Raw genomic sequence first — 26,414 nt, 5'->3', positions numbered from 1 at the left:
GTGTCATTACATTATATTCAGTAATATTGTTGCATAGAATGCGTTTATATTTTCTGTAATATATATTTAACTTACCCAAAATGCGTAAAAAAGAATCTAGCAAACCTAGGCGATTAGGCTGGATCAATCAGTACTTAACTGACTTTTAACATTAACTGTTAAAAATGGCTGGTTTACTGTTTGGAAATATTTAAATTATGATTTTGAAGTCAACCCCCTTTACTGTAGCTCTCTGTGAACTGAAACAGGAGAACGATTCGTTCTAAAAGAGTAGTTTCAGAGCCTAGTTCAGCTAATCTCTCCCTCCCCCCGGTCGAACCCCTATTTGGCCCTAACTTTCCGTGTCCCTAACTTTCCTTGTCCCCATCTTTCCTAAACTCGGCCAAGGATGGTTTCGAGCGGTTTTTGCACATTCCAAAAGAGACAGAAGTCCATATCCGAACAAAGCAATAAGCTCCCCCTCGTTTCATTGTTCCTTTTCTTCCACTCACTGAATCCTTAGAATGTGAGAAAAACAGAACCCACACGGATTGCCGCCTCTCACTACTTTTTAAACGCCAGCGCAGAGCGCAGCCGCAGCACCTTGTGTGTAGGGTAGGCCTATGTGTGGAATGCTGTGAAATGTGTTCTGCGTTTCACATTTGGTGATGGTAGTTCATACATTCGCCGTTAGGTGGCAGACGCTGTACCTCGGCTACGTAAAGGCGCTGTATGTCTTTCAACACATGAGTTAAATTAGTATTTCATTCCATTTAAATTTGTGTGTGTTGGGTAAATGTCTTTGTTATACGGTGCTAAAAATAAACTATACGTTCACCGTGACAAAATGTTGGGTTAAAACTCACAGTTGTGATCAAAAGTTGTGTCAGCAGCTAAGTGCTTTGTTATAATTTAGTATGATTTCAAGAATTAATTTTTGTATTTTTAGAGCTACCGCCAAATTTGTAAGTAACTTTCCAAAATCAGTATTAACGACTCATTTGTATGTAGGCCTACTTTGTATGATTATCGTTAAAGTGACCCTCACTTTATTCAACTGGAGCAGCAGGCCTAAGTATTTTTTTTGCGTTATGCTATTTGCATTAGGTGTGTGTAATATAACCGTGTTTTACAATGTGTGATAACACCCTGCCTTCGTTGACCTTTTTCGAAATGAGTCAAGAAAGCAATGGAAATCCGCAATGTAGGTTTGTTGCTACAGTATGTGCGTGTTTGGAATTTTTACTAAAATAACTTCACGTTGTACCAAACAATGATACCAAAATCACAAGTGTTAAAAAATGTGAGAATTATCTATTAATTGTGATAGGCAAAAATGTTTCTTTAAAACCTTTTTTTCTCAGCTCGTGTGCATCGTAGGGAAAATCTACGCATACGGTTGGAAAGATATTTTCCTGTAGATGTGCAGAATCCCTTTAAATTTAAATATCCTCAAAACAAGCACAAAAATGAATTTGAAATATAAAAAAATGGGCTTTATGGGTTGCCATACTGGTGACGAAATAACAACGAAATATAAACCAAAAATTAAAACAAATTGAAGAAATTATATTTATGTTTTATTTACAGTTTTTGGTGGAAATATAGAATTCTCTACATTACATATTTTTTGGTCGAGTTTTCGACCATTGGACGATCTCTAGTAGTGATAAAACACCTCATACTGAATCGCCAATATTATCAGTTGAATAATAATGGGGCCAGTATATCTCTACCTACATAAAAGTGTTGAACCATCCAAGTTTATTCAATCCTGTAACTTTATCAGCTGTATACTAAATTTTATGTTTGATCGACCCTCAGCTTTCTATTGTTTTCAGTAAAGTTGTTACCTATGTGTTTTTTTTGGAAATTATTATTGATGTTTGAAACTTGTTTATTTTTTCCAATTTCGATACATTGAGTTTGATCAAACTGTGAACACATGTGAAACTTTTGTTCCAGGGCGTGTTAATTAAGAAAGTTAGCATGTTTGGTGAAATAAGTTTGAAGATTGGACCTTTACGTTGTAGAAAAAAGTTAAAGTGATTCCCGCTTACTAATGCGTTCTACCCTGAAGAGGTTAAGGAAAGCCCTAAGTAAAACGCTTGTGAGTACCCTGCATTTTCCTCTCTTCTCCTCTTCTCCATCTCCTTGGAATGTGTTTTGTTGGTGAAAGTTTGTAGTTACTTGAGAATCTGTAGATTTTACTATTGTTGAAAGTAGTGTTGGTGAGTTTGTAGAAAGTTCTGCAGACTCGAATGCATTAGTAATTTACTTTACCGCAAACATCTCAGCCAGTGCATTCTTTGCAAGATACATCTACAGTATAATCCAACGGCTTGTGATTACTCTCCTCTTCACGTGTGGACATTGTGGTAAACATCAGTCATCAGTGAATGTGTGATATTCGCCACCTCTACCTGGCTGGGTGATTCCTCATCCCAAACCTCTGTCGGCCATCACCCCTCGAGGCACCGGCCGATGGACCTGAGAACACCTATGATTCACACTATAGTCCTCGCCACAAGTTGAGGCAGCCAAAGGCCGCACTATACTCCGTTCACACAGCCGTGGCACCTGACGGATTAGGACACCCCATGGAAACCCTTGGGGCCTCCTAATCCCTCAGGTGCCACGGCTGTGTGAACGCACGTGCGGCCTTGGGCTGCCTCAACTTAGGGTGGCGAGGACTATATCACACTATCTTCCAACATTCTTGTAGTTAAAAATTATAGGCTACAATAGATTTGTAACAACCTATTCGTGTAAAGTCAAAATTGAGTGGTGAGGCAAAAAATTTATTTTTTATCTCATCGGATATACATATTACGTGTACCCCGCCGTTCTTGAGATAAAATCAAAAGTATTTTTGGATTTATTCAGATTAAATACCATTAAAATACTTTTAATTTTAATTATTATTAATATTAATCTATTAGATCCTAATAAATGCATCATATGCCAAATGTTAGGTATATATTTATTGTAATATATAATCATAGGTCCTATAAGGAAATTTCAAATGATTTATAATGCCAACACATAGGCTTATGCGATGTGAGAACTCTAAATTCACGTATTTACTATCCCAACAAGATGGTAAATTTTTCACAATGATCAGTTGTAATTAGAATCATCAATTTATTTCATTATAAATTACAAGTACAACAATGGTGGAGACACATAGGAACGGTCACGGGAGCGGAATTCCGGGAACTGGCACTATTCTCTGTATACACTAACTTGGCGTCTGAACCCTTGACTACCTGCGGAGGGGCCGGGACCGTCCCTTGCTCGCTCGCTTCTTGAGCAGCTGTTTCCATAATTAGTCACCTAGTAGCACCTCCACTGCAATTGTAAACTTTTTTGTGAGTGACGGAATTTTAATTTTTTTTCTCCACAAGCAAAAAGTTCATAAAATTTTAAGAAAAATGATACCAAACTTGACCACATTCCGTTGACTTAGCTTAAGTTTAAATTATTTTCATTTGGTTGATATAATAGTATTTAAATTTAATTTACCAAAATACCTAACAATTTTATTCATATTAAAAATATGTCGAGTGGGGGGGGGGTAAAATATCCATATTATGTAGGCCTATAACGTTTATATTGTTATATCTTTAAACCAACCCCCATGTCTTCCGGGAAATGAGTGATTCACGTCCTAAGACCTCTGATGAGTGACGACGATTCTGACGTGGTGAAATGATATTGATGAAATACTGTATGTATAATCTACCGAAAAACTACGGTAGGCCCATCGTAGGCATGCGCTTTATACAGACAATTAATTAAAAACATTTACTCAACACATGCACATGATTCTGTAATTTTGTATCGACAATTGCCATATCCTTAGAAACATGATGGTTGTATGATTAATTTAAGTTTAATTTGACCCGTAGAAAATCACGCAATTTTGATTATTCAAGCCAAATGCTACTTTCGCTCGCATTTACGATTAGTTTTTTTACCATTTAACACATAACATTACGTATACTTAATGAAACGTACGGTTTAAAAGTGTTTCACGTTTACAATAGTCTTAAATGTGATTGGTTAGATCTACTCATTGAAACATATGAATTAGGTTGTGACAAACTACATCGCCTCAACACGGTTTACATGTTTTTACTTCCTAAACAATATTCCCCTAACAATATTAGGAAATTTAAATATAAATCACTATTCATTTTTGTGTTTGCAGATTCGCAGTGCACGTCTGATTCAATTAGCAATAATTCATACATAACGATATTACAGTTTTATTTCTATCCCTAATAAAGGTTCTATTCCTCAGTAGCTACTGTACATATAGGTCTATAGATTCTACAAACGTAATAAGAATATGGTCAAGTTTGGTATCATTTTACTTATTTATTTATGGACTTTTTGCTCGTAAGATAAAAATGTAAAATTCCACCCCGCATAAAAAAGTTAATAAGTGCAGTAAGGGTGCGACTAGGTGACTAATTAAGGAAACAGCTGCTTAAGAAGTAATAAAAATAATTTAAACTTAAGCTAAGTCAACGGAATGTGGTCAAGTTTGGTATCATTTTTCTTAAAATTTCATGAACTTTTTGCTTGTGGAGAAAAAAAATTAAAATTCCGTCACTCACAAAAAAGTTTACAATTGCAGTGGAGGTGCTACTAGGTGACTAATTATGGAAACAGCTGCTTAAGAAGTGAGCGAGCAAGGGACGGCCCCGGCCCGGTCGCAGGTAGTCAAGGGTCCAGACGCCAAGTTAGTGTATACAGAGAATACACTGGTACTGCAGCAAAAGACACTGGGAGCAAAACTCAGGACTCAGGACGTCGAACAGCAGCCCCTCTTTTAGGGAAGTGAGCGGAAAGTTTTCGAGGGTTTGACCTTCTCAGAACCACCCTTTCCTCTTTTCTGATTTATTAGCTATATCTGTAAAAACACTTTGTCGGCTAGGCTAGAACCACAATAGTCCACGTCCTGGACTTGTGTAGGGACGTAAACATGCCTAAATTTTAAAGTGCTGACCTAAATTTTGGAAGAGAGGTCGGCTTAGAACTCTTGCGAATAGGGTTATATTTTAAAAGAACATATAGTCAGATCTTCCTTTTAGTTAATAGTATAAAAGCAAAATATTTCATGTATTTTTCCAGATTTTACATTATCGAATGTATGTGATAGCTCAGATTTAGTTCGATTCACACTTTACGCCTATAGTTATAAAATGTTTTAAAATTGCTCTATTCGTAAAACGAAGGAATACATTTCGAATCACAACCGGTAGGCCTAGATAACTTTTGTGTTATTTAAATGTCATCTCTTCTAAAACTTGACAGTAAGCAAGGTCATATACTGACCAACACAAGTAGACTTCTCATCCCTTGTAAATTTTGAAGCTCGATTTTCGTGTCTAGTTCATGTCCGGTGAAAACATTGTGATCGCTAGTGTCGACAAAATTTTGTTTCTATTATTGTAGGGTTAATTTAATGATTTTGTGCTATACTTTCGGTTATATAACTAGGAGACGAGTTATTGTTTATGAGGTAGTTTTATTTGGATAGACGAGGTTTTAAATGACTGAAAGAACAAGAAACTAATTGTAAACAAAACACGAACTCTTCAGTGCACCGGTCAGAACTAACAATAAAATTGGCTTGAGTTGTTCCTAAAGGATGAGAAATCAAATCTACTAAGGGAGTAGGCTATGCTTTATCTATGGCCAGGTATAACGCTGATTTAATGTTCGTATAAAACTATATTTGACATTGGCAAATTTGCAAAATTACAAAAAAACTACTTGTTTTCTAACAACACACGAAGAACACGTCCAACCATTCATAACATTCTTATACCTCCCTTCTTTCTTCACGTTAGGCATTTCCAGCTTTTGGATCATTTTTCTTTTAAGAGACTTTTCATTTCGTAACGTTCTAAAACAACACTAGTTTTTTCGTCCTTTAACCCTCTCATAATATACATAATTGTATTACTTTTTTAACCAATAAAATAGCCTATTACACAAAATTCTGTATCTTTTTATAGAGTATGTAGACCACTATCATGAGATCGTGGAGCATTTCGTTTAACCTAAAAGTGGTAGTTTTGACTGATATAACATGAACACGTTGAATCTAATATTATGTCGCTGCTTATTTATTCGACACCAAACCCTAATAATTTACATTTGAATTTCATTTTGTCTTGAATTCAACTAACTATTGTTTCTCATGTTTTCAAACGTACAAATGTTCTCCCAGTGAGTCGGTTCGCAGTAGCGTATTTGATAACCAATCCGTGGTATTTTTTGCAACATGTCAGAATGTGTACAAATTAGTTGCGTAAGTTTGACGAGCAGTAACCTCGACGTAGTGATATGATTGTCTCGTGCCAGAGCCGTGCCTCGTGCTGAGGAACGTGATGTCCAACCTTCCACGTCACATTCGCTGACTGTCGCATAACGTTCATACCACTACAACACGAGACTCTGTGATTAAACAAATTAAAGATTATTTTATTTTGAACGTCCTAGTATCCAGACATTTTATTTTGAATAAGTTTACAAATGTAGGCGTTAACTCCTTTTATTTAAGTGGTCTTCGGTGACTAATGCAAGTAAAAGCAGAAATGTATTATGATTTGCCACAAATTTGATGTAGGTAGGCCTACATTTAACCAGGCTGTCAACTTAAGGCTTGGGTTAAACGTTCCGCAGGGCTTATGAACATGTTAAATGTCACTGGTTTTGCCAAATATTTGTGCCCGTTTGTTGAATAACGTGACATTTTCGCAAGGCGGCCTTGACTGTTGCTAGGCGGGACTGTGGAAGTTTCCAGTTGATATTGGTCCGGGTCCAGGACCACAAGGTCGTCGCAATAACGGGAATATTCACCTATGTCAGGCACATCCTATGGCCCAAGTCCTGGTCTTGTATCAGCAAGACAACACCATAATTTGAGTACAGAATGGTCACATCTAGGCATCTTCAGATTTGATTGACACTTTAGCCATACAGCCGCCCTTAGGATTAGTAGACATGGATCTAAAGATATATTTTGGTGTACATCAAAATATTAAACCTTTCTATACCCTTCTTAAAATTAAATGCAAGTCATAAGAGGCTATCAACATAATCTTACGTAGGATTTCGCACAAGTAGTGTCATGAGAGTTCATGGTAGTGTTGCCAGACGTTTCGTCCTCAATTTGAAGAGGCATCGGAAAAACGCCACCATAAACTCTTATAATCCCAATGTATAAACACTTAGGGCGGCAATTCGTCAACAGTTGTAGTTTAAGTACTTAGTTAGTGCACAGATAAATAATCTGTGCCTATACAGGCCTAAATTATTAAATTACACTTCTTTGTGGTTTGTGCAGAAAAATTCATCCTCTGCAGTTTGTGTTGAAAAAAATAAACCCAACAAGTAATTTGTGATGTCGTACGTATCGGAGATAGATTTAGGGTAAGGTAATGTCATGAGAAGCAAGGCTATTTTCATCGGGACCGATCACATTATCACTCTTAAATCAATGGATTACCAGGATAGTAATCGTCAAACAGTAGGTTCACATCCAGGTCCTAGGAACGTTCCCATCCAAGTCTTGCAATTACTTGGACAAATCATAACCAGGCAAACTTTACTGAGGCAATTATCACCTCAAGGTTTACCAGTCATTTTCAGTATGCATTACAGCACAATTTTTTAGTGGACAAATAGGTTTGTGGACTACGTTGGTATTTAATGTCCCGATCATAAAAAAGATTCTTGCTCTGCTGATGCTAGGCAAAGGGACAAATACTTTTCTCTTGTCTGCGATTTTAGCTCCTCAGTTCGCCGTTGATAATCTGTATTGCAATTAATCATTTCACTAAATCTGTAGTTAACGAGTGTGTGATTGGATCCAGCGAGTTGTTCATCCCAGGTATTTGACTATTGCGTGAAGGGCCACGCGCAAATGTCCCAGGGTAGTGATCTAATAACTGAGTGCACAACTCCCTTGATTTCTCTTGGGAAAGAGGAATTATTTGGTGGATTTGGTGCAATTTTCTGTAGCCCGTAGGCACGCTAACTTCGACTAAAGCTTACTTGTTGGGTAAATACTTGTGTGATTTAATCTTGAAATCCTGAACGCGCGATTGTTACAACTGTACAATAATGTATGATCAACCTGATGTCTGAAGCTGCTATTCTCTTCCAGACGTTGATCTGAAACAGAAAAATCAAATGTTTTGTGTCGGTATAAGTTAACAAAATGTTATTAATGTACAAAACAAATTATAAATTTATATCCTTTCAATTAATTTTTGGACGGCGTTTAAAGCTCATAGGCCAAGTGTGTACCCAGTCACTGGTCCAAGAAGAACGCGACAATCGTCCTTTTGTAACGTTAGCAAAATTAAGTGCTGCAACTTCCAACGATAGCGTCTTGTAAAATCAAGGTTGGTTGTATTTGTCATAGTTTGTTTTATTATTGATGGAAACTGCAATTTAGTAAACCTAATTCACAGTTATCAATTTAAAGTTCAGTTCTGTACTCATTTTAAGATCAACCAATTAAATTTTCATAGTATCAGTTATTTAAAATATTAGTGTAAATTTCAAAGTATTCATCTTTTCAAATGAAAACAAACGTTTTCTCTCTAAGAATTACACGGACACCTCCGTGAAAGCCTCCGGGGGTCTGGGGCCTCTAGGAATGAACACTGATGGAATATAGTCCTCGCCACCCTAAGTTGAGGCAGCCAAAGGCCGCACTAGATATACGCCGTGCGGTCTTGGGCTGCCTCAACTTAGGGTGGCGAGGACTAGAGCAAAAATGGGTTGTTTGATGACAAATTTAGCCTACGTGCCACGACCTATCCAGCGACACCTTAAACGTGGTGATCGGACGTGTGGCAGCTTCGAAACAATTATCACAAAATTCATGTTGACCTAAAAAATATATAGATAGTCTCCTTTACTGGATAGATTTGGATAGTTTTTCTTGATGGATGTCGATGACGATATTTTCAAATGGATAAAATTAAGGTTCTTCACTAGAATTTATATTTTGAGGCGACTTTCTTTGAAACTTTGTTGGTGTCCAACGTGATCATCTTGAACGGGCTATTTGGTGAAAAGGAAAGACAATACAATTTTGAAATTTTAAAAATATGTGGTGATTCGCTACTGCAGTGATTTATGTCATAAATTGTAAGTTTATAACTCTGGACATAATACATCAAGTTTTATCAATAGAAGGTACAGGGGAATACGGACAAGACGTTGAATCTATTAATCTGTAGCTTAAACGGCCATTCATTGGTGCACTCAATGTATTACTAAAGCAACTTCATGTATTTGTGCCGCGACGATCAATAGGATATTTAACAATGACATTCAACTCGCATCACATGACTCGTAGCGCCTTCAAACTGAGGGATGTGATTCAGATACATGCGTGTGTTGCGGATGTTGCCTATCAGATGATTGTCACGGCGCGCCCCGTGGAACTATATTACAAGGCTGTTCTGCTGCCATCCCGATTATTCACATAGTTGTTTAGTTCTGAGTTGTATTACAGATTTTCTAACCGAATATAGTATAATTCTCGATAAAAATACTTGAAAATATAACTGCAACTTTATTTTGTTTGATAATTTTAGTACCGGTACTGTACTTAAATTTTTAATTGTTCTATATCGCTAACTGCTATTTTTGTGCAATATAACATTAGTTTGTTGATAGGGACGTTGGATATATTTTCTATTACTGGGTTGTTGATTTCACATTCGAGCATATTTTTTACGTAATCTGAAATTAAATTGTAGCTGCCTTCCCCTTAAATTAATGGTTTGTTTATGGCCAGATTTGAGTTTTCCTTGTTAATATTATTTAATTAGTTAATGACCTCATGAATACTTAACAGGCACAAATGTACACGTTAACACGTCCAAAGCTTCGCAGCATGCACAAGCCCAAATTACTGAACAATTGTAAGAAGGTGCTCTTTTTAACACTAAGACACGTCATAAAATGTTGAAAGAGTATCTTTGATCGTAACCTGTATATCTAAAAACAATACTACACAATTGCTCTTTAAGTTTAAATTCAGCTTAATTTGTAAATATATTACTGGCAATTGTTATTCAATCTTCAAAAATCCTTGTAACAACTCTCTGTTTCTTTTATTGTGAATATTCTCTGCAATATAACGGTTCGAGACACCAAACACGTATACAATATTTTTGCAATTTAAATTTACGACAAAGTAAAACAACGAACTAACGAAAAAAGTAAACAAACGAAAAAAGTAATCTTACCGATGTTCTCAATTAGTTTGCACCTAAGTAGTGCAAGTCGGTAATTTTTTACGATGTGCTGCAATGCTGCTGCAGTATGTAGGTCAGGATCTGTCACTGCATTACTGATCAGGATTAACTCACACACTGACATTCTCTAACGGTTTACATTGCTTTATAGTCTTATGTCATCAATTATTATTTGACCTGCTTAAAGGCATAGGTTTGAGTACATTCGTTCTTTCAATAACCAGGATTTTAAATGTTTCTGTTTTGAACTGTCAAGTCCTATAATTTTCCCATCATAACCGAAATAAGAAACCATACCATAACCATAACTGTTTAAAGATATTCTGTGATTTTCCTATGAAACCTGTTCTTGAAATACAAATCCGTCATTGGATTAAATTGAGTTAGCTCCACTTATATATATGGTATAATTAGTCATACTTTAAAGCTAAAAACACTTCTCTCCGTAATAACATGAGAAACTAATAAATTATAGGTTCTATGAGGCGATACATTGTATATTTATGTTAAGACGTTATTGTAAGTGGTTTAAATGCCTGTTTAACAAATGTTAACCGGTTTATATAGTTTGTATTTGTTGTAGTACCTATTATAATGTTGATCCAGGAAGCGTTGCAGGTTAACATTATTGTAATGATTAATATCGAACACCATGCGTTCTGTAGTACTAATACTGTAACTACTATAGACGAAATTTATTAGTATTTAACATTCGACGTAATTTGAACTACTATTCTACACTATACAGTAAAACCTTGATAACAAGACACTTGTGGGGATTAATAAATAAGACTTGTTATCGAGGTTGACTTCTTATCGAGGTTTGCAACATGTGATTCGGGGTAAAATTAATTCTAGCCCTCCTAGTGTTATTTGTCGCTGCAGCGACACATAACACACTTTGTGTAGTGTTTTGTGTCGCTGCAGCGACTCACAAACACTGTTTACGGCGAAGGCTCTATGACTGACAAAATCGGATTGAACTGGATCGAGTTAGGTATCGTTTTATTTTACAGATTCAGAGCTTTCTCCGGAGGTCTGTCTCTAAGCGCTATTCATTTTAGTTCCGAAAATATTGTAGCAGACAGCTGACGTGCGTATTTGTAAACAGCTCGGTTAACCTCGGACCGATGTGTTTTATTACGTTTATCATTGTTTTAGTGTTAAAAATCAAAAGTAGTGATATACGTGGTGCATTATAAGAAGATTTAAGTGATTTTGAACGGCTGGTTGATGATCCTGAAGAAGTAGGTAGTGATATTGATGTAAATTATCAGCCAGATTCCTAGCTATGGTTATGCTATTGCATTCTTAGCTAAACGCTATACGTACTGAAATCTATTTTTTGCCCATAACTTATTTATTTGCAAATCTACTTCCTTATTATATATATTATTATATATTTGTAATCCTCATAAAATTTAGAACAAAGTGGCTATTTTCAAATATTTATAGGCCTATAATTTATACAATTTCATTGAGCGCGAACTTTTTTTTTTGAAAATTTTCCAAAATATTTTTTTTTTACCTAAAAAATTTTTTTGAAACAAATGTTCCTTATGTTCTATATATAATATTGAAGCCCATTATTTTCCAAACAAAATGGTATATAGAACAGTATAATTAACATTGTTTTCAAGCTTCTCAGATCCGTTTTAATAAAACCTTGCAAATGAGCAAAAAACAGGCAGAGATTAAGGCCAAAACAAGGGACACTCGGAGAGCTAGGGGATTTAAAAATGACACTTGCTATCGATGACTTGTTATCGAGGTTCCACTGTATTCACTTTTCACGGGTCATCAAACAATAACATTCCATATGAACTATGTTGACATTAGTGTGTTTTCCTTATGAGTGGACGTTGGAAATATCTTTCTGGGACAGCCAGGAATAGCATGTTTATTGTTGTATTGCTCAGCGATTGTTGGGTTTCCCTACCTCAAGGACGCGCGTGGAGGTGAAGCAAGGTCAATGTAAACATTTACACATTGCTGAGGCACAACTTGTAAACTAAATCATTTGCGACACCTTTATTGTGAATTTAAACGTACCAGCTTTTGTTTATTGATTTAATTTGGTCTTAGTTTTATTGTATTTGTGTTTTATCTACAAATTTGAATGTGGTTGTTTTTAGTATGAAAATCTTTTTCAAGCGGAGTTGTTTTTTGTTTGCTTTTGTGAAAAACTGCATTATAACGTAGTTGTTTTTTTATTATTAATTTTGGTCCTAGCAGTTTGTTTGTTTATCTATTTATTAAACATCTAATTAGTTTTGTACAAGTATTTTCCAGTGTATAAGTTTTTACCTACTAATTTCACGTTGTCCATCACTAGGCTCAATGACAAATCAGACACCCTTCATCTACAATACATAATTCTATAAACCTTTTAAACAACAATTTACTAGCTTCATACCCTGTTGTGCATCAATGGGTAGTAATTACATTGTACAGTATAAATAAATAGTTCAATTAAATTGTCTCTATTGATAATGGACCCCGTTACTGGCAAGCCATGTCCCAGAGGGTTCGTTTACATTTCAATCAACTTCTGACATCAAATTCACTTTCGCCGTTTCATTGACATTAACAGATGTCAAATTTGCTCGCGTAATTGGTTTCTGTTTCGACATTAACAGAGTAATTAGGTTTTCCATAATCAAATAAAAAGTCCATTCCATTATTGGACTAATTACTAGCCACTAGCCATTACGATATATGGAAATGGTGTACTTTGTTTAGTATATACATTTGTGATTTATTTCAAAGTTTAAGTATTGCGGAGATATTTTAACGTATACAATCTCAGTCATGACTACTACTTGGTGCGTTACAAGGACAGATTAGATTTATAAGTGGACACACCCCATATCACCAGGGTACGTATTTTGTTGTGTTGAAGGAGATGACTTAAGCCAGGGTCATTTTTTACTAAATCTCTATGGTCAGTGACAGTTAACCAATTTTATAAATGTCCCAGCTTGGATATTTTTTTACCGACAGCTTTTTAATTACTAGGAAAGCAATGCATCCACCGTTCTGCCCAGCCCAGCTACACGTATTGTGGCTACTGTATAACTTGTAAGAATAGATATGTTTTCAAGATTCAATTTTATTCAGTTATCTAGAGTCAAATGCTTAACAATTAGACAAAAATACATAATTTATGCATTTTCTTTGGTGGCATGCGATCGAACTGGACCCAACCCTGATTATTGGGCTTTTGTTCATAATCTTAGTCAGTAACAAAGCTGTAAAATAATCTCACACCATTCTACACTCAACCTTCACTGATGGGTGAAAATACGCACCTAGGTGGCGCCCCCCATTTCAAATTATAATAATATTTTATCATAGGACATAATAATTGGACTTCAACGTTTATAGTGTACGATTTCGAAACCAAACTGCCCGCTCCTGGTGGTCTAGCCATAAAACAGCTCCCCCTATAACAATATCATTAGCCAAGCGCCGTTGCACAATACCATTCCATTTTATGGTGAATGGTTTTACTGTTTCTAACTCTGATTATTTAAACGCCCCATTATAATGTGAAGGTTGGATTGTTTAACAACAAAATTGCACGTTACATGGTTTTATGGGTTTATGTATATTTGCTCAGTTATAGTTCACTTTGTTGCTTGATTTTTTTCAGTGTATGTATAAATAGTACCATAGCTTATTTGATTTTTTTAGCATTCCTGTAATAATGAATATGACACATTTTATATTAATATTTATGAAGAATCATACCTTTTGTAGTAAATAATGTGTGAACTTTACTATAATGGAAATCAAATCAATTACTCATTATTCATTTGTTAAATTTTGTGTGTAGACACAGGGTGTTAGCTTGTTTGATAAATAGGTGTATTTGTTGTACGAGGGTACCTAGAAAGTGACATTCGGGTTACAAAACAATATTATACAATAACAGATAAGAAGTAGTCTACACAGCGATTAAAATAGGTTTAGATCCTACCAAAGAGTATTACAATAACATTTCTAACCACACAAAACTATACTTTCAAAGTGTAATACCATTTTGAAGTCATCGGTCCATTCTTTTGGTACTTTAAAAGCATTCTATAAACATGTTGTACATAAAACGAATTCTTATTTAATTACCTGCCGTTTGAATAATTTGAATTTACATTTTTTATGGTTAGGGCATACGTGTCTTTTTTTTAAAGGGACAGTGGTCCAATTATAAGGATGAGTCTATAAATTAAGAGTATTATCAATGGTAGAAAACTTAATCATTGAGTTTTCTCCCATAAAACCAATATTTTTTTTTTAATGTTATGCCTCATACTCTTGGCCTAAAAACAATTTTTTTAATGTCAAGTTAAAGGTACTAGGGGTCAAAATAAAGTACATATTGAAAATATTTGTAATTGACAGTTCAAGTTATGAAACAACAATAAATGAGTTATTTTATTCTTTAGATCTCCATATTGTAATCTTAAATTTAGATTTTTTTTATTTCTCATTCAACGCGTCCCCGTTTTCTATATCCACTTCGAGCCGCTCAGATTCCCGACATTCCAGCACTGTCTGGACTCTGGTAACCCAACACGTCTCCACCCTTGTCGCTCCAGCCGCCAGCGGGAAGTGGGAGTGGAACAGTGGAACAGGGGAGGGAGCGCGGGCTAATTTTGGCGCGAACGGCGCGGCGGCCTTGAACCTGGCCGTCACTCCCGCCAGCCCGCCACAGCCACTACTCGGTGGTCGTTGACCGATGTTTTGACGGCCGTTGCTCCTCGTGGCCGTGGAAAGTGTAGAAAATAACATCGGTTGTCGACCCCCGGGGAACCACACTTGAAGGATCACTGTTTGGTCAATTAATTAGTTGCGTTATAATTGGACGACAGCATTTGGATGCGTGTACTCGTAAAATCTGTCTGCGCGAACTATAAAATTGTGTAATTATTCAGTAAGGGGTGGAAATTTGAGGAGTATTTTACCAAAGTAGATTAAAATGATTGATTGTAGAAAATAAATATAGTAATGTTAGCGTCAGATTTTTACACTTCGTTTGTTTATCATATGAGGCCTATGCTCTTACTGAGAAAATCGTCGGTAGTGTGCTACTAGGCGTCAATACGTAATTCGTGCACATTTCTATTGATTGTAAACCAGTTGAGAAAGATTTTCGTAAATATTGAACAGGTTTAGTTAACTACAGAGGTACCACCTATTTTTTACAATTGTGAAATCCTAAGAACATAGCGCAGATTGATGGTTTAGCACCGAGAATTTCAGTTATAATTATAGGAGATCATAGGAGTGGTGAGCTATTTATTGTGGACGCCATATTTTATTTTATCTTGAATTAAGGGTAGTAAATTACAGAGACGTGTTTGTTTTCGGCTCAAACATCGAAGTAAATATCATGTTTACTTCGATGGGCTCCAACAGCTGAATTTAATTTTTTTCGGGCAATTTTCTTTATACCAAATTCGACGTGATTCCTCAGTGTGTGACTGTTTGCTTCATATTTTAATTTAAACAGTACAATTTTCCTAATGGGTAAGAAAACGTTTAAATATAAATTAGCCCACATTTTTATTTGACAATATTTAACTAACAATGAAACAATCTCAATGCAAATATGGGGACGGTGAGGTAATTGGGTATGGATTAAACCGTTTATTCACGAAGGCCTAAAGATTTATGTAGATAAGAATGGCCGGCGAATATAAGACGGTGACTAGCCCTGTGTACGTTGAAATCTCGCTTCAGTATTAAAACCTAGTTAGTGACACGGTTTATTTTTCGTGCGTTTGTTGATGAATAGTGATGCCGATGCGGTGACTCGCCGTGCCGTGGGAGAGGCACCTCGCCGCGCCGCGCATGGGAACGGAATTAGCCTGAAAACAAAAGGTCTCGCTGCAGATTCCAGCGCGGCTGCTGCACTCTCCTCTCTCCAGTGCTATTTCCAGCCGATCCGGTCACCGAGACGCATTCCAGCGCGGGTCGAAGACCTTCCCGCCAAGTCTTCCCGCGCTTTTCTCACCTGCGCGGCCTTGGCGGTGCTGAGAGCTGAGGTTACTGACACTGACCCTGACTGCGCTATGTTGCGTGTTTCTACAACACGTCCGATGTTTAGGATGCTACGTGCTACGTGTACCTGGGCTAAACAGTCCTTGAGATGTATCTGTTGACAGTTGACTTGTCACGATAATTTTCTGCGCTTTATTGTTGATTTGTGAACTGGCTCTCGCTCAGTGATTATAGAAGTATGTGTTTTGGAAAACCTGAGAGAACAATCCTTGAAATAATTCAGTTGACAATGGTTACCTGTAGTTTTTAAGGTCAGTTTAGATTACTTCAACCACAGACTAGGGAAACAACTTTTATTTCCTTAGTCAATGCTTCGACTCATCAGGGTGTGTATTTTTGATGATGACGAGTGTTTGAATGAATGAGATGGCAACTTTGGTACAGACTAAAATTAACTGGATCTTAAGCGAGGACACTTTATTAAAAGGCCAATGATCAATGACAGGTAGTCCAGTTTCAAACCATAGAAAAGCTTCACCTTTGCCAGGGATGATTGGACGATCTTCTGGTTAGCTGCTCTATTAGTGCAGAATATACCGCATACCTTTGTTCACACGTCACTTTGTATTCGTTCATTAATCGGGAAGACCAAGACGTGAAACAAGTCCTTAATATTCTTCTTTTGGCAGCAGTAGAAATGTGTCACGTAATAAGTACAATCATACACCACATGTTGACAAATTTAATCTGGTCGTCCTGCGTTTACCTGGAGCAAGCGGCTTTTTCGACAGATTAGTTGGCTTGTGGATATATGCCACGTCAAAATGGCATAGATGAAAGAACTTACCCCTAGCGTATGTAGATTCAGTGAATTCGTTTGTTCAATGATGACAGTAGATGAATAAGATAGAAACAGTTTATGGAAATTGGACATTTTTATTATGTTAAGGTGTAAAAAATAAATTGTGCAGGATGTGTAGACGCGTCGCATTTATTCATCCATAATATCCTATTCTTATACAGACTAACCGTTTAAGGACAGAAACACACTTTGATGTTGGCTCTTTATTCATTGGTTTTGCTTATTGACATCAGACTGAAGAGGCTACGGTGGTAGCAAAACGGGAGTGCCGATGGAGACCAGGTCAAGTCCCAAACGCACGCACCACCACAGGTCTCCATCGGCACTCCCGTTTTGCTAACACTGTAAGAGATGCTGCCATAGTGTCTGAGGACCAAGGACGACTGAAGGATATCAGGATGGCGAGGATTCCGACGTCGATCATTGATCCTTCCGTCGCATTCCTTGTTTGGCACACAACACACAGCAGCTCTTGGAGTCGTCGATGTTTATCTGACAACAGATAGTAGAGGCTAGGAGATGCTGCCGTAGTGTCTGAGGACCAAGGACGACTGAAGGATATCAGGATGGCGAGGATTCCGACGTCGGTCATTGATCCTTCCGTCGCATTCCTTGTTTGGCACACAACACACATCAGCTCTTGGAGTCGTCGATGTTTGGCTTATCTGACAACAGATAGTAGAGGCTAGGAGATGCTGCCGTAGTGTTTGAGGACCAAGGACAACTGAAGGATATCAGGATGGCGAGGATGCCGACGTTGGTCATTGATCCTTCCGTCGCATTCCATGTTTGGCACACAACACACAGCAGCTCTTGGAGTCGTCGATGTTTGGCTTATCTGACAACAGATAGTAGAGGCTAGGAGATGCTGCCGTAGTGTCTGAGGACCAAGGACAACTGAAGGATATCAGGATGGCGAGGATGCCGACGTCGGTCATTGATCCTTCCGTCGCATTCCTTGTTTGGCACACAACACACAGCAGCTCTTGGAGTAGTCGATGTTTGGCTTATCTGACAACAGACAGAAGAGGCTAGGAGATGCTGCCGTAGTGTCTGAGGACCAAGGACGACTGAAGGATATCAGGATGGCGAGGATTCCGACGTCGGTCATTGATCCTTCCGTCGCATTCCTTGTTTGGCACACAACACACAGCAGCTCTTGGAGTAGTCGATGTTTGGCTTATCTGACAACAGACAGAAGAGGCTAGAGATGCTGCCGTAGTGTCTGAGGACCAAGGACGACTGAAGGATATCAGGATGGCGAGGATGCCGACGTCGGTCATTGATCCTTCCGTCGCATTCCTTGTTTGGCACACAACACACAGCAGCTCTTGGAGTCGTCGATGTTTGGCTTATCTGACAACAGACAGAAGAGGCTAGAGATGCTGCCGTAGTGTCTGAGGACCAAGGACAACTGAAGGATATCAGGATGGCGAGGATTCCGACGTCGGTCATTGATCCTTCCGTCGCATTCCTTGTTTGGCACACAACACACAGCAGCTCTTGGAGTAGTCGATGTTTGGCTTATCTGACAACAGACAGAAGAGGCTAGAGATGCTGCCGTAGTGTCTGAGGACCAAGGACGACTGAAGGATATCAGGATGGCGAGGATGCCGACGTCGGTCATTGATCCTTCCGTCGCATTCCTTGTTTGGCACACAACACACAGCAGCTCTTGGAGTAGTCGATCTTCGTTGCGTGTCCTTGCAAATCCTTGGTCTGAGGGCTGTTGGTAAAGAACACGATACCTAACTGCATTACGAGGAAGTAGTCGTTTTGTAGGACTAGGCCTATATTGCAGGTGGCTGACCTCTTCTCACTGTCTATCAGAAATCAGGACATAGTTTCGTCAATTGCTTAACCTATTCCTGTATAAGGTGATTGTTGGCAATGCGGAATACCTTCTTTTCTGCATATTTGCCATTGTACAGTATCAAAGTACAGTTACTTACTGGATAGCTTTTGTTTCAACTTGTAATCTCCGATTTTGTAATCTAGAATGTACATACGGCCAACAAATTAAAGAATCACACCTTTAAAGTGGTTAATTTCTCAGTTTAATGGGGTTAAAATGGATTTTACAAAATAGTTTTCATTTCCTTTACAATTCATCCACAAAATTTGTATCATATCATTGATCATATCTAGAACTCCCAAAGTGTAGAAAGTTTCATTATGTAATGCAGTAGTAACGCAACAAAGAGATACGTATCTTGTATACTTATATTATTTATTATAAAAAGGAGATCTACGACTGTTAAACTACTTACGAGATTTAAAATTGTTCTTGAATATAAGTAATAGATGCATTCAAACGCCAATTCCTTATTCGCAGCACGCTCGAAGTATTTCAAGTTATTTGCGAAGACTTTTCTCATTAGAAGTGTTCTGTACAACCAATATTAAGAGGATGGAGCCTTTTGTTTGAATTCCATCTCGTTTGGAATTAGCAAGGAACAGAATAGTGAATAAGAAGAAAATAGCAATGAAAGCCGGAGGTATTTGGGTCGGCGCATCGGTTAACAATGCTAAGTGGTCTGGGCGGGCGAAGCTCAATAATACTGTCTGGGGAAAATGCAGTCTATTGGAGTTTCTGGATGTCTGAGTTTTAATTTTCAATCCACACATGGGAACGTTGCAGGAGAAAATGTTCGCTGATGTCCATTGTAAAGGACTATTACGTCTCTAGAATTAATTGTGTTTGTCTATGAATAGCAAGTAGCTTTATCCTTGTTCTGCAAAGGGGTGAAAATTAGTTTTTTTAAACAGAGTTAAACTGCTCTACCTTTTGCTCGTAGGATGTTAATTTGACCACTCATTTTTACAAAATAAAACGTGTTTTTTGCTTAGTAATATTTAGATATAGAATGAATTGTAATTAACCATTTTGCTAAAATAGGACTATGAATAGTTAATGTATATTAGGCAAATTTGAACATTGTGTAGTTTCTTTTTACTATTATTTTTTTAGTACAATGTAACCACATGATAAAGAACAGAGTCTAACTGTTCTAATGTATATTATTCTATGTTTGAAGTTCATTTTCGGCGATAGTACGTTTATTTGATTAGGGATTAGGCCATTGTCCATCACTATTAGGAAAAAATACGAGTTTTCCAAAGTTTCGGGATCCCAAATCTCATCCAGTCCTCATGTCGTCAGATTCCGAAAATTCTTGAAAACTTTGCTTTATACAATCGTGATGTAAAATGTCTGCATTATTTCTTTAGATAACGATACTGGTTTAGTTAATTTTAAATTTCAACAGTTGTTCAACCCTTTAGACGATTGTTGCAACCAGAAGTAGTGTTTCATCACACACTGTTGTGACGTCATGCTGGTTGGTTATCGTCTAATGACCAGTAATGTGTGGTATTGACCGGGTAATGTACATCACTGCTGCTCTCAGCCAACAGCTGGCCGGCTATCAGCTGTTATCTTTATATCAGCTGGATTGGGCAGGAAATGGTTATATTATTGAAATTAGGCGTGATTACCAAGATAGGGTGGATTTATGAATGGTAGGGAAACTATGAGCTGTTGAAGATAAGATTGTAAACATAAGTTGTAAATAAGGTGCGTTAAAATATATACGGAAAGTAAATAAATGGTGCGTTTAATAACACTTAAAACATTATTTACGCTTATACTGTTAACTCACAAGGCGTTTAATATACATAAAATAATTTATAAATGAAAAACCTTTTTACAACAAAACTTTTTTAAACGCACTAAAAAGTAGAAAATAATTTTTAAATGATGGTAAGTGGTGATCGATTTCGATTGGACACTCCAATCATAATCAGACCCAATAGGCAAATGCCAAATGGTGCGTCTATTGGGTCTGATGATGATTGGAGTGTCCAATCGAAATCGACCACCACTTACCATCTTTTATGTATATTTACCGTCTTGTGAGTTAACAGTGTAAGCGTAAATAATGTTATAAGTGTTATATAACGTGTCTTTGATTTACTTTCCGTAAATTTAATAACACGTTCAATGCTGATCAAGAAGTTGTTTAAAATAGATTAAACTTAATTCCATTGATGAACTCAAATTATTTTTTAAATTAAATTTCAATTTAACAAAAGCTTGTAAAGTACACAGAATCTACACGATGGTTCAAAGTACTCATCTATTGTATAAAGCTTTGTTTCAGTAACACCAATACGCTTAGTTGATGCAATATTATCACAAAACATTGAACTACTGTATTTGCAGCTACTATCAGAGATAGAGGAATCTTCCCAACTGATTCGCGAATAATATCATATTTATCAAAAGTAACAAGTTTTACATTGTAAATTTCAATCAATTTCAATTTATGTTCAATTTAATTTATTCTTTTGGGTCAACGGTCAACGCCGTGTCGTGTGATGGGCCCTTAGCAGAAGGACAAAATACTGTACATTTACATACTACTTAATTGAGATATACACAATTTGAAGGTCTACATTGTATAACAGCATTGACGAAAACCTAATAAAAAAATTATTTGTTTCTAAACAGCAGCGTTTCGCTTTACCCTCCGCAAGATGGCATCCCAAAGCAACGTTTTACAGTATTTGGTGTGTAACGTACTCAATTAGTAATGGCTTAGTTAAATATTTTTATTGTATGTAATTTGTATAACATACAAAAAACTTCATTATATAAAGTTCATTGTTGTATGTATGCAGCGTTATTTGTGTCGTTAATTGGCATAGTACGACATGTGTGAATGCATTTCACATGCCTTTGTTCGCACCGCCTAATGATGCAGAGACGGGCTATCCACACACTCGCTGGCCACTCGAGACATACGCTATCACTTCACACTTCGCAATTCGCACCACCGTCTCCCCTAATTGCAGCACGTACACGTCCTCAGTCGCCACTTCATATTTCGCATAGTCTGCAGTCTGCACACATGCTGCGCGATTCTATGCTTCAACCGATTTTATTTAAGTGACATTAGTGTTGTTGGGCAAAAGTAAGTTTTTGTAGTTGTCAGTTTTAACGAATTTCCCATATAGTGAATAAGCCCCCGCCGCAGCAAACCTGCGGACTAAGCGAATTTCCATTTACCTGGCTGGATTTCTATTACAATATTCCCTGAAAATTGTCAGATTTATTTCCTATTTAAATAACATTAATTTTAATGAGTACCTAGGTTTGCTGCTACAGGGGATGTATTGAGGTGTGTATTTTATTAAAACTTTATAGCCTAATATGAAATAAACAAAATTGCCAATTTTGATTGAAATATAATATCCATAAGCAAGCAAACTAACATAGTTTATTTTTTCTCCAAAAGAATAAAATGGGAATTTAAAATTTAAATTTTTTTAAATTATCTCCGTAACCGTTAGGACATACAACAACACTTAATTATTCAAAATAATTTTTTTTTAGCTCTAAAAACGGTCTGGAAAAACAAATAAAAGACAAGTTTTTGCCATATTTTGTTGTTGATGAAAACCCGCAAAGATCTACGTGCTTTCGGTCTCAAAGGACCGTCTGGTTATAACGTAGTTTGTTAATTAAGTCATCACAAGGACTCGAATTTATGGAGAAATCATGATTGATCAGTGTTTTTCTAAGAACATCTTCAACTGATTTGACGATTCCTGGTACCGTAGTAACATCAAGATAACCATTGCCATTTGTAACAACTATAGAAGGCCTGTCGGTATTTTTGTAGCTATCGTTCGATTTCGATACCCAGATGACAAGACAAACTAAAATAAATCACTATACGTGTGCTATGCAATGTAGCACATCTCGAAGTTCTTGCTTTATACCTGAGATGGGAAGTACTTCAACAGTGGCGGGATGCGGCGGGGAACATGAATGAACCGGTACCGTTACCACTTACCAGTTACCAGCATTGCCACTACGGTAACATTCCTAGCGATCCTGTGCACAGCAGGTTGTTGACCTGGACCTACTGTAAACATCCCCGCTAGGCCATCCAACTGTAGTACCTACGAAACAGTAATACTCTTAGGTAATCTACCACCCAGGAAAGTACGACTAGGGCAAGTTTCTGTAAGTCACCTTTCAATCGATTTCAATGGGGTTTCGTCGGTTGCTGGAATCATTTTAGAATAATTCAAGGTTGAGGTCCTATTATTAAATTTTTTGAAGTTAAGTTTTTAATTGTACCTGCTTTAATGATCTCTGGGATCAAAATAGTAGTCCGCCGAAAATCATTCAATCCTGGACGCTTTGTTCACTCTAATTTCGGTTTAAAGCGTCCATTTGTTTTGTAGTATAAGTCGGTTGTGCCAATCATACACAACCAATCGTGTATTGTTGATGAAAGTAACACAAAATTGTTGAGTATTGGTTTGCTAATGTTTATATTATCGCTTTGATATGTTTTTTGCTAATTACGATTTTTATGTAGGTAAGCAATAGTGTGTAGTGAGGATTTAGAAGTAGTCTGCCATATGGCATGTATTGGTGTTAATAATTAAAATATGTAGCTTTAGATAAACTTTGAGTACCAAAATGAGAGCGAATATCAGTTTGGCCAACAGATTGACTTGTAAGTTAGAAGATACATCGATGGTTAGAAGACCCTTCTTTTACTGCTTACCATTCCTTGGACATAGTTTAGCATTCCTGGTGTACAATAACAAGATGTAGTGTGCCATAACTGATGTGAATACATCTTGCGAGAAGCAACATTTGAAGTTAATATTAATTTTACTAACATTAAACTTATTGAAAACCTTTTCTTCATTACTGTACTATAGTTACAGAAAGCAAATTTGACTTTTTGGCATGTTTTACACCTAAAACAGTAATCAAATATTTAAATTTTTACGCATAACAAATGAATATTTTGTAATTGCATTGATTTAAACGATTTATTTGTAACCGTATACTCGAGTAAATCAACAATACTGTGATCAATAGGATTAACCTGACCTACCCTGGGTTGTGGGTAACGCATTGTTTACAAATGTCGCGCCCGTTCCTTTGACTGAGGTCTTGCGTCTTGCATATTTGTCACGACACGGTTGTACGATTGGTTCCAAGAATTATTGTCCGACCTACTTTCCCTTTTTGGCGCCTTTGTGGAAAAGAGGCCAAGAAAACAACAACTGGAGATGTGTTGAGTTCACCTTTAGTTGGATGTTGTTATTGCAATCCCGTGAGTTTCAAACACGTCTCATATTTGAGGATGTTTTGTTTTTACTTTGATGTAATTATAGATTGACTTAAATTAATGTTGTTAAAGAATCTGCAAAATATAAGTTATCTTAAGTCGGTCATGCACAATTATTTGAACCCTAATTCGAACAAGATATGAAACCGATAACCGAGTGTTTCGAAAGAAAAGATTCCAAATAAGTGTATGACAATAGTGTACATATCTGTCACATTTTCTCTTCATGTGCCACAGAGATGACTGATTGTAACAATGCAATAGGGGAATAGGGTATTAGAGGTAATAGGTTTTCAAAGTTTAATTTTATTCTATTTATATCTTAAGCCTCGTCTACACATGGCGATTTGTCTGTGGAAACATTGTCTGCTGACTGTCTCCGGAGTGTTGCTATTTTGTCTCCAGAGTAAATCTTCCAATAACTGACACCCAACACCTGCAGTTACATAAAACTTGCAGCTCCGTTAAAAACCAGCACGATTGTTACTTAGGCTACAAAAAACTATAACATAAAAATTGTTACATAGTATCAAAAAGAGACTAATTGAATCAGACTATTGGATACAGAAGAAGACATCCCATCTATATGGATCAGCTGTCGTCAATTTTTTACTAAAAACTAGGCCTAAATGTAGTTGTGTGAGCCAGTCACAGATTGCTCTAGTGTCTAAAACTCTATTTTGTACCTAATTTTCTGTTACTGACATAGTTACTGGGTCATAACAGTTGCTAAAGCTCATAATAAGTCATTCTATAAAAGTTTGGCTTGGTAAAAACCATCGTGTAATTGGCAGAAATCAGTAATTTATAACAGTGCAATCTGTCTGTGGCTCACATTAACTAAGACAAATTTGATCAAAAACCTGGTGACAACTTTAACATGGGGATGGAATGTCTAATAGTATGTCACATGAAGTGAGTGATGTACTATTGAAAAGCCTTTAAGTAGACCAGGTGTTGCCATTTTTGTGTTGTTTTTTTTTTTACTGAAAGTGAACTTAGTACGACTACAAATTTTCTTTTTTTAAGAAATTATTATTTCTCACTTAGTTTTGTTTATTTTACCATTTAGGTGACGTAAAAAGATGCTATCGTTTACAATAAATTGTTCTCTCATTTCGGCTTCGAAAATTAGTCGGGTTATATAACAGATATCAGAGATTGACAGCTGTAGACTCCGTCAGTGGCTCAGTTACGCCATTTCACATGATTTAAACTTAAAACTGCTACAACATAAATATGAAGGGGAGTGAGCTGGCTTAATGGTTAGAGCGCGGGACTTCAGTCCCTGAGGACAAAAAAAAATATAAACATGAAAAAAATGTCTCCAACTCAGTATCGATAAAGGCAATGACTAAACCGGAAATGGCTCTAATAGGTGATTCTCTGATTGGTGAACAATTCCACCACCAATTGGTTCTTAATTTGGTTCTTAATTGAAAACAAATACACTCTCATGACTTTTGAGTCAATTTCAAGAGCCAGTATTTTACTATTGGACTTGCCTGTGTGAAATACTTAATTCGTGGCATTAAAGACTGAAGCCAAACATGGTTGTGTAAACAGATAGACGGTGTGGTCAGTAGGTCAGGCCGCGGTGGTAATGGTGGCACGGCCTACTTGGCCAATACTGGTCTGTTCTGTTGTGGTAGGCTCGTCAGTAGCTGCTACCATTGACTCTACAGTCACCATGGTTGTGTAAACAGATAGACAGTGTGGTCAGTAGGTCAGGCCGCGGTGGTAATGGTGGCACGGCCTACTTGGCCAATACTGGTCTGTTCTGTTGTGGTAGGCCCGTCAGTAGCTGCTACCATTTACTCTACAGTCACCATGGTTGTGTAAACAGATAGACAGTGTGGTCAGTAGGTCAGGCCGCGGTGGTAATGGTGGCCTTGCCATTACATTACTGCACGGCATACTTGGCCAATACTGGTCTGTTCTGTTGTGGTAGGCCCGTCAGTAGCTGCTACCATTGACTCTACAGTCACCATGGTTGTGTAAACAGATAGACAGTGTGGTCAGTAGGTCAGGCCGCGGTGGTAATGGTGGCCTTGCCATTACATTACTGCACGGCCTACTTGGCCAATACTGGTCTGTTCTGTT

General features: G+C 37.1%; 1 protein-coding gene across 1 annotated transcript in view; it reads left to right on the top strand.

Annotated features, from left to right (window-relative positions):
• The first annotated feature begins 1,950 nt into the window (after positions 1–1,950).
• Positions 1,951–26,414, top strand: part of LOC129005550 (putative 3-phosphoinositide-dependent protein kinase 2) — a 105,750-nt gene continuing 81,286 nt past the window's right edge. Inside the window, exon 1 of the mRNA XM_054434458.1 lies at positions 1,951–2,089. Within this exon, the coding sequence (XP_054290433.1) occupies positions 2,042–2,089 (48 nt within the window). The 5' untranslated portion in view covers positions 1,951–2,041. The remainder of the gene's footprint in view (positions 2,090–26,414) is intronic.

Source organism: Macrosteles quadrilineatus, unplaced genomic scaffold (assembly GCF_028750875.1).
Source record: "Macrosteles quadrilineatus isolate MER2022 unplaced genomic scaffold, UCM_ALF_1.0 Scaffold_23__1_contigs__length_1887923, whole genome shotgun sequence".
Taxonomy (NCBI): domain Eukaryota; kingdom Metazoa; phylum Arthropoda; class Insecta; order Hemiptera; family Cicadellidae; genus Macrosteles; species Macrosteles quadrilineatus.
Note: the sequence above shows the minus strand (reverse complement) of the source record. Positions and strands in the feature narration are given on the sequence as shown.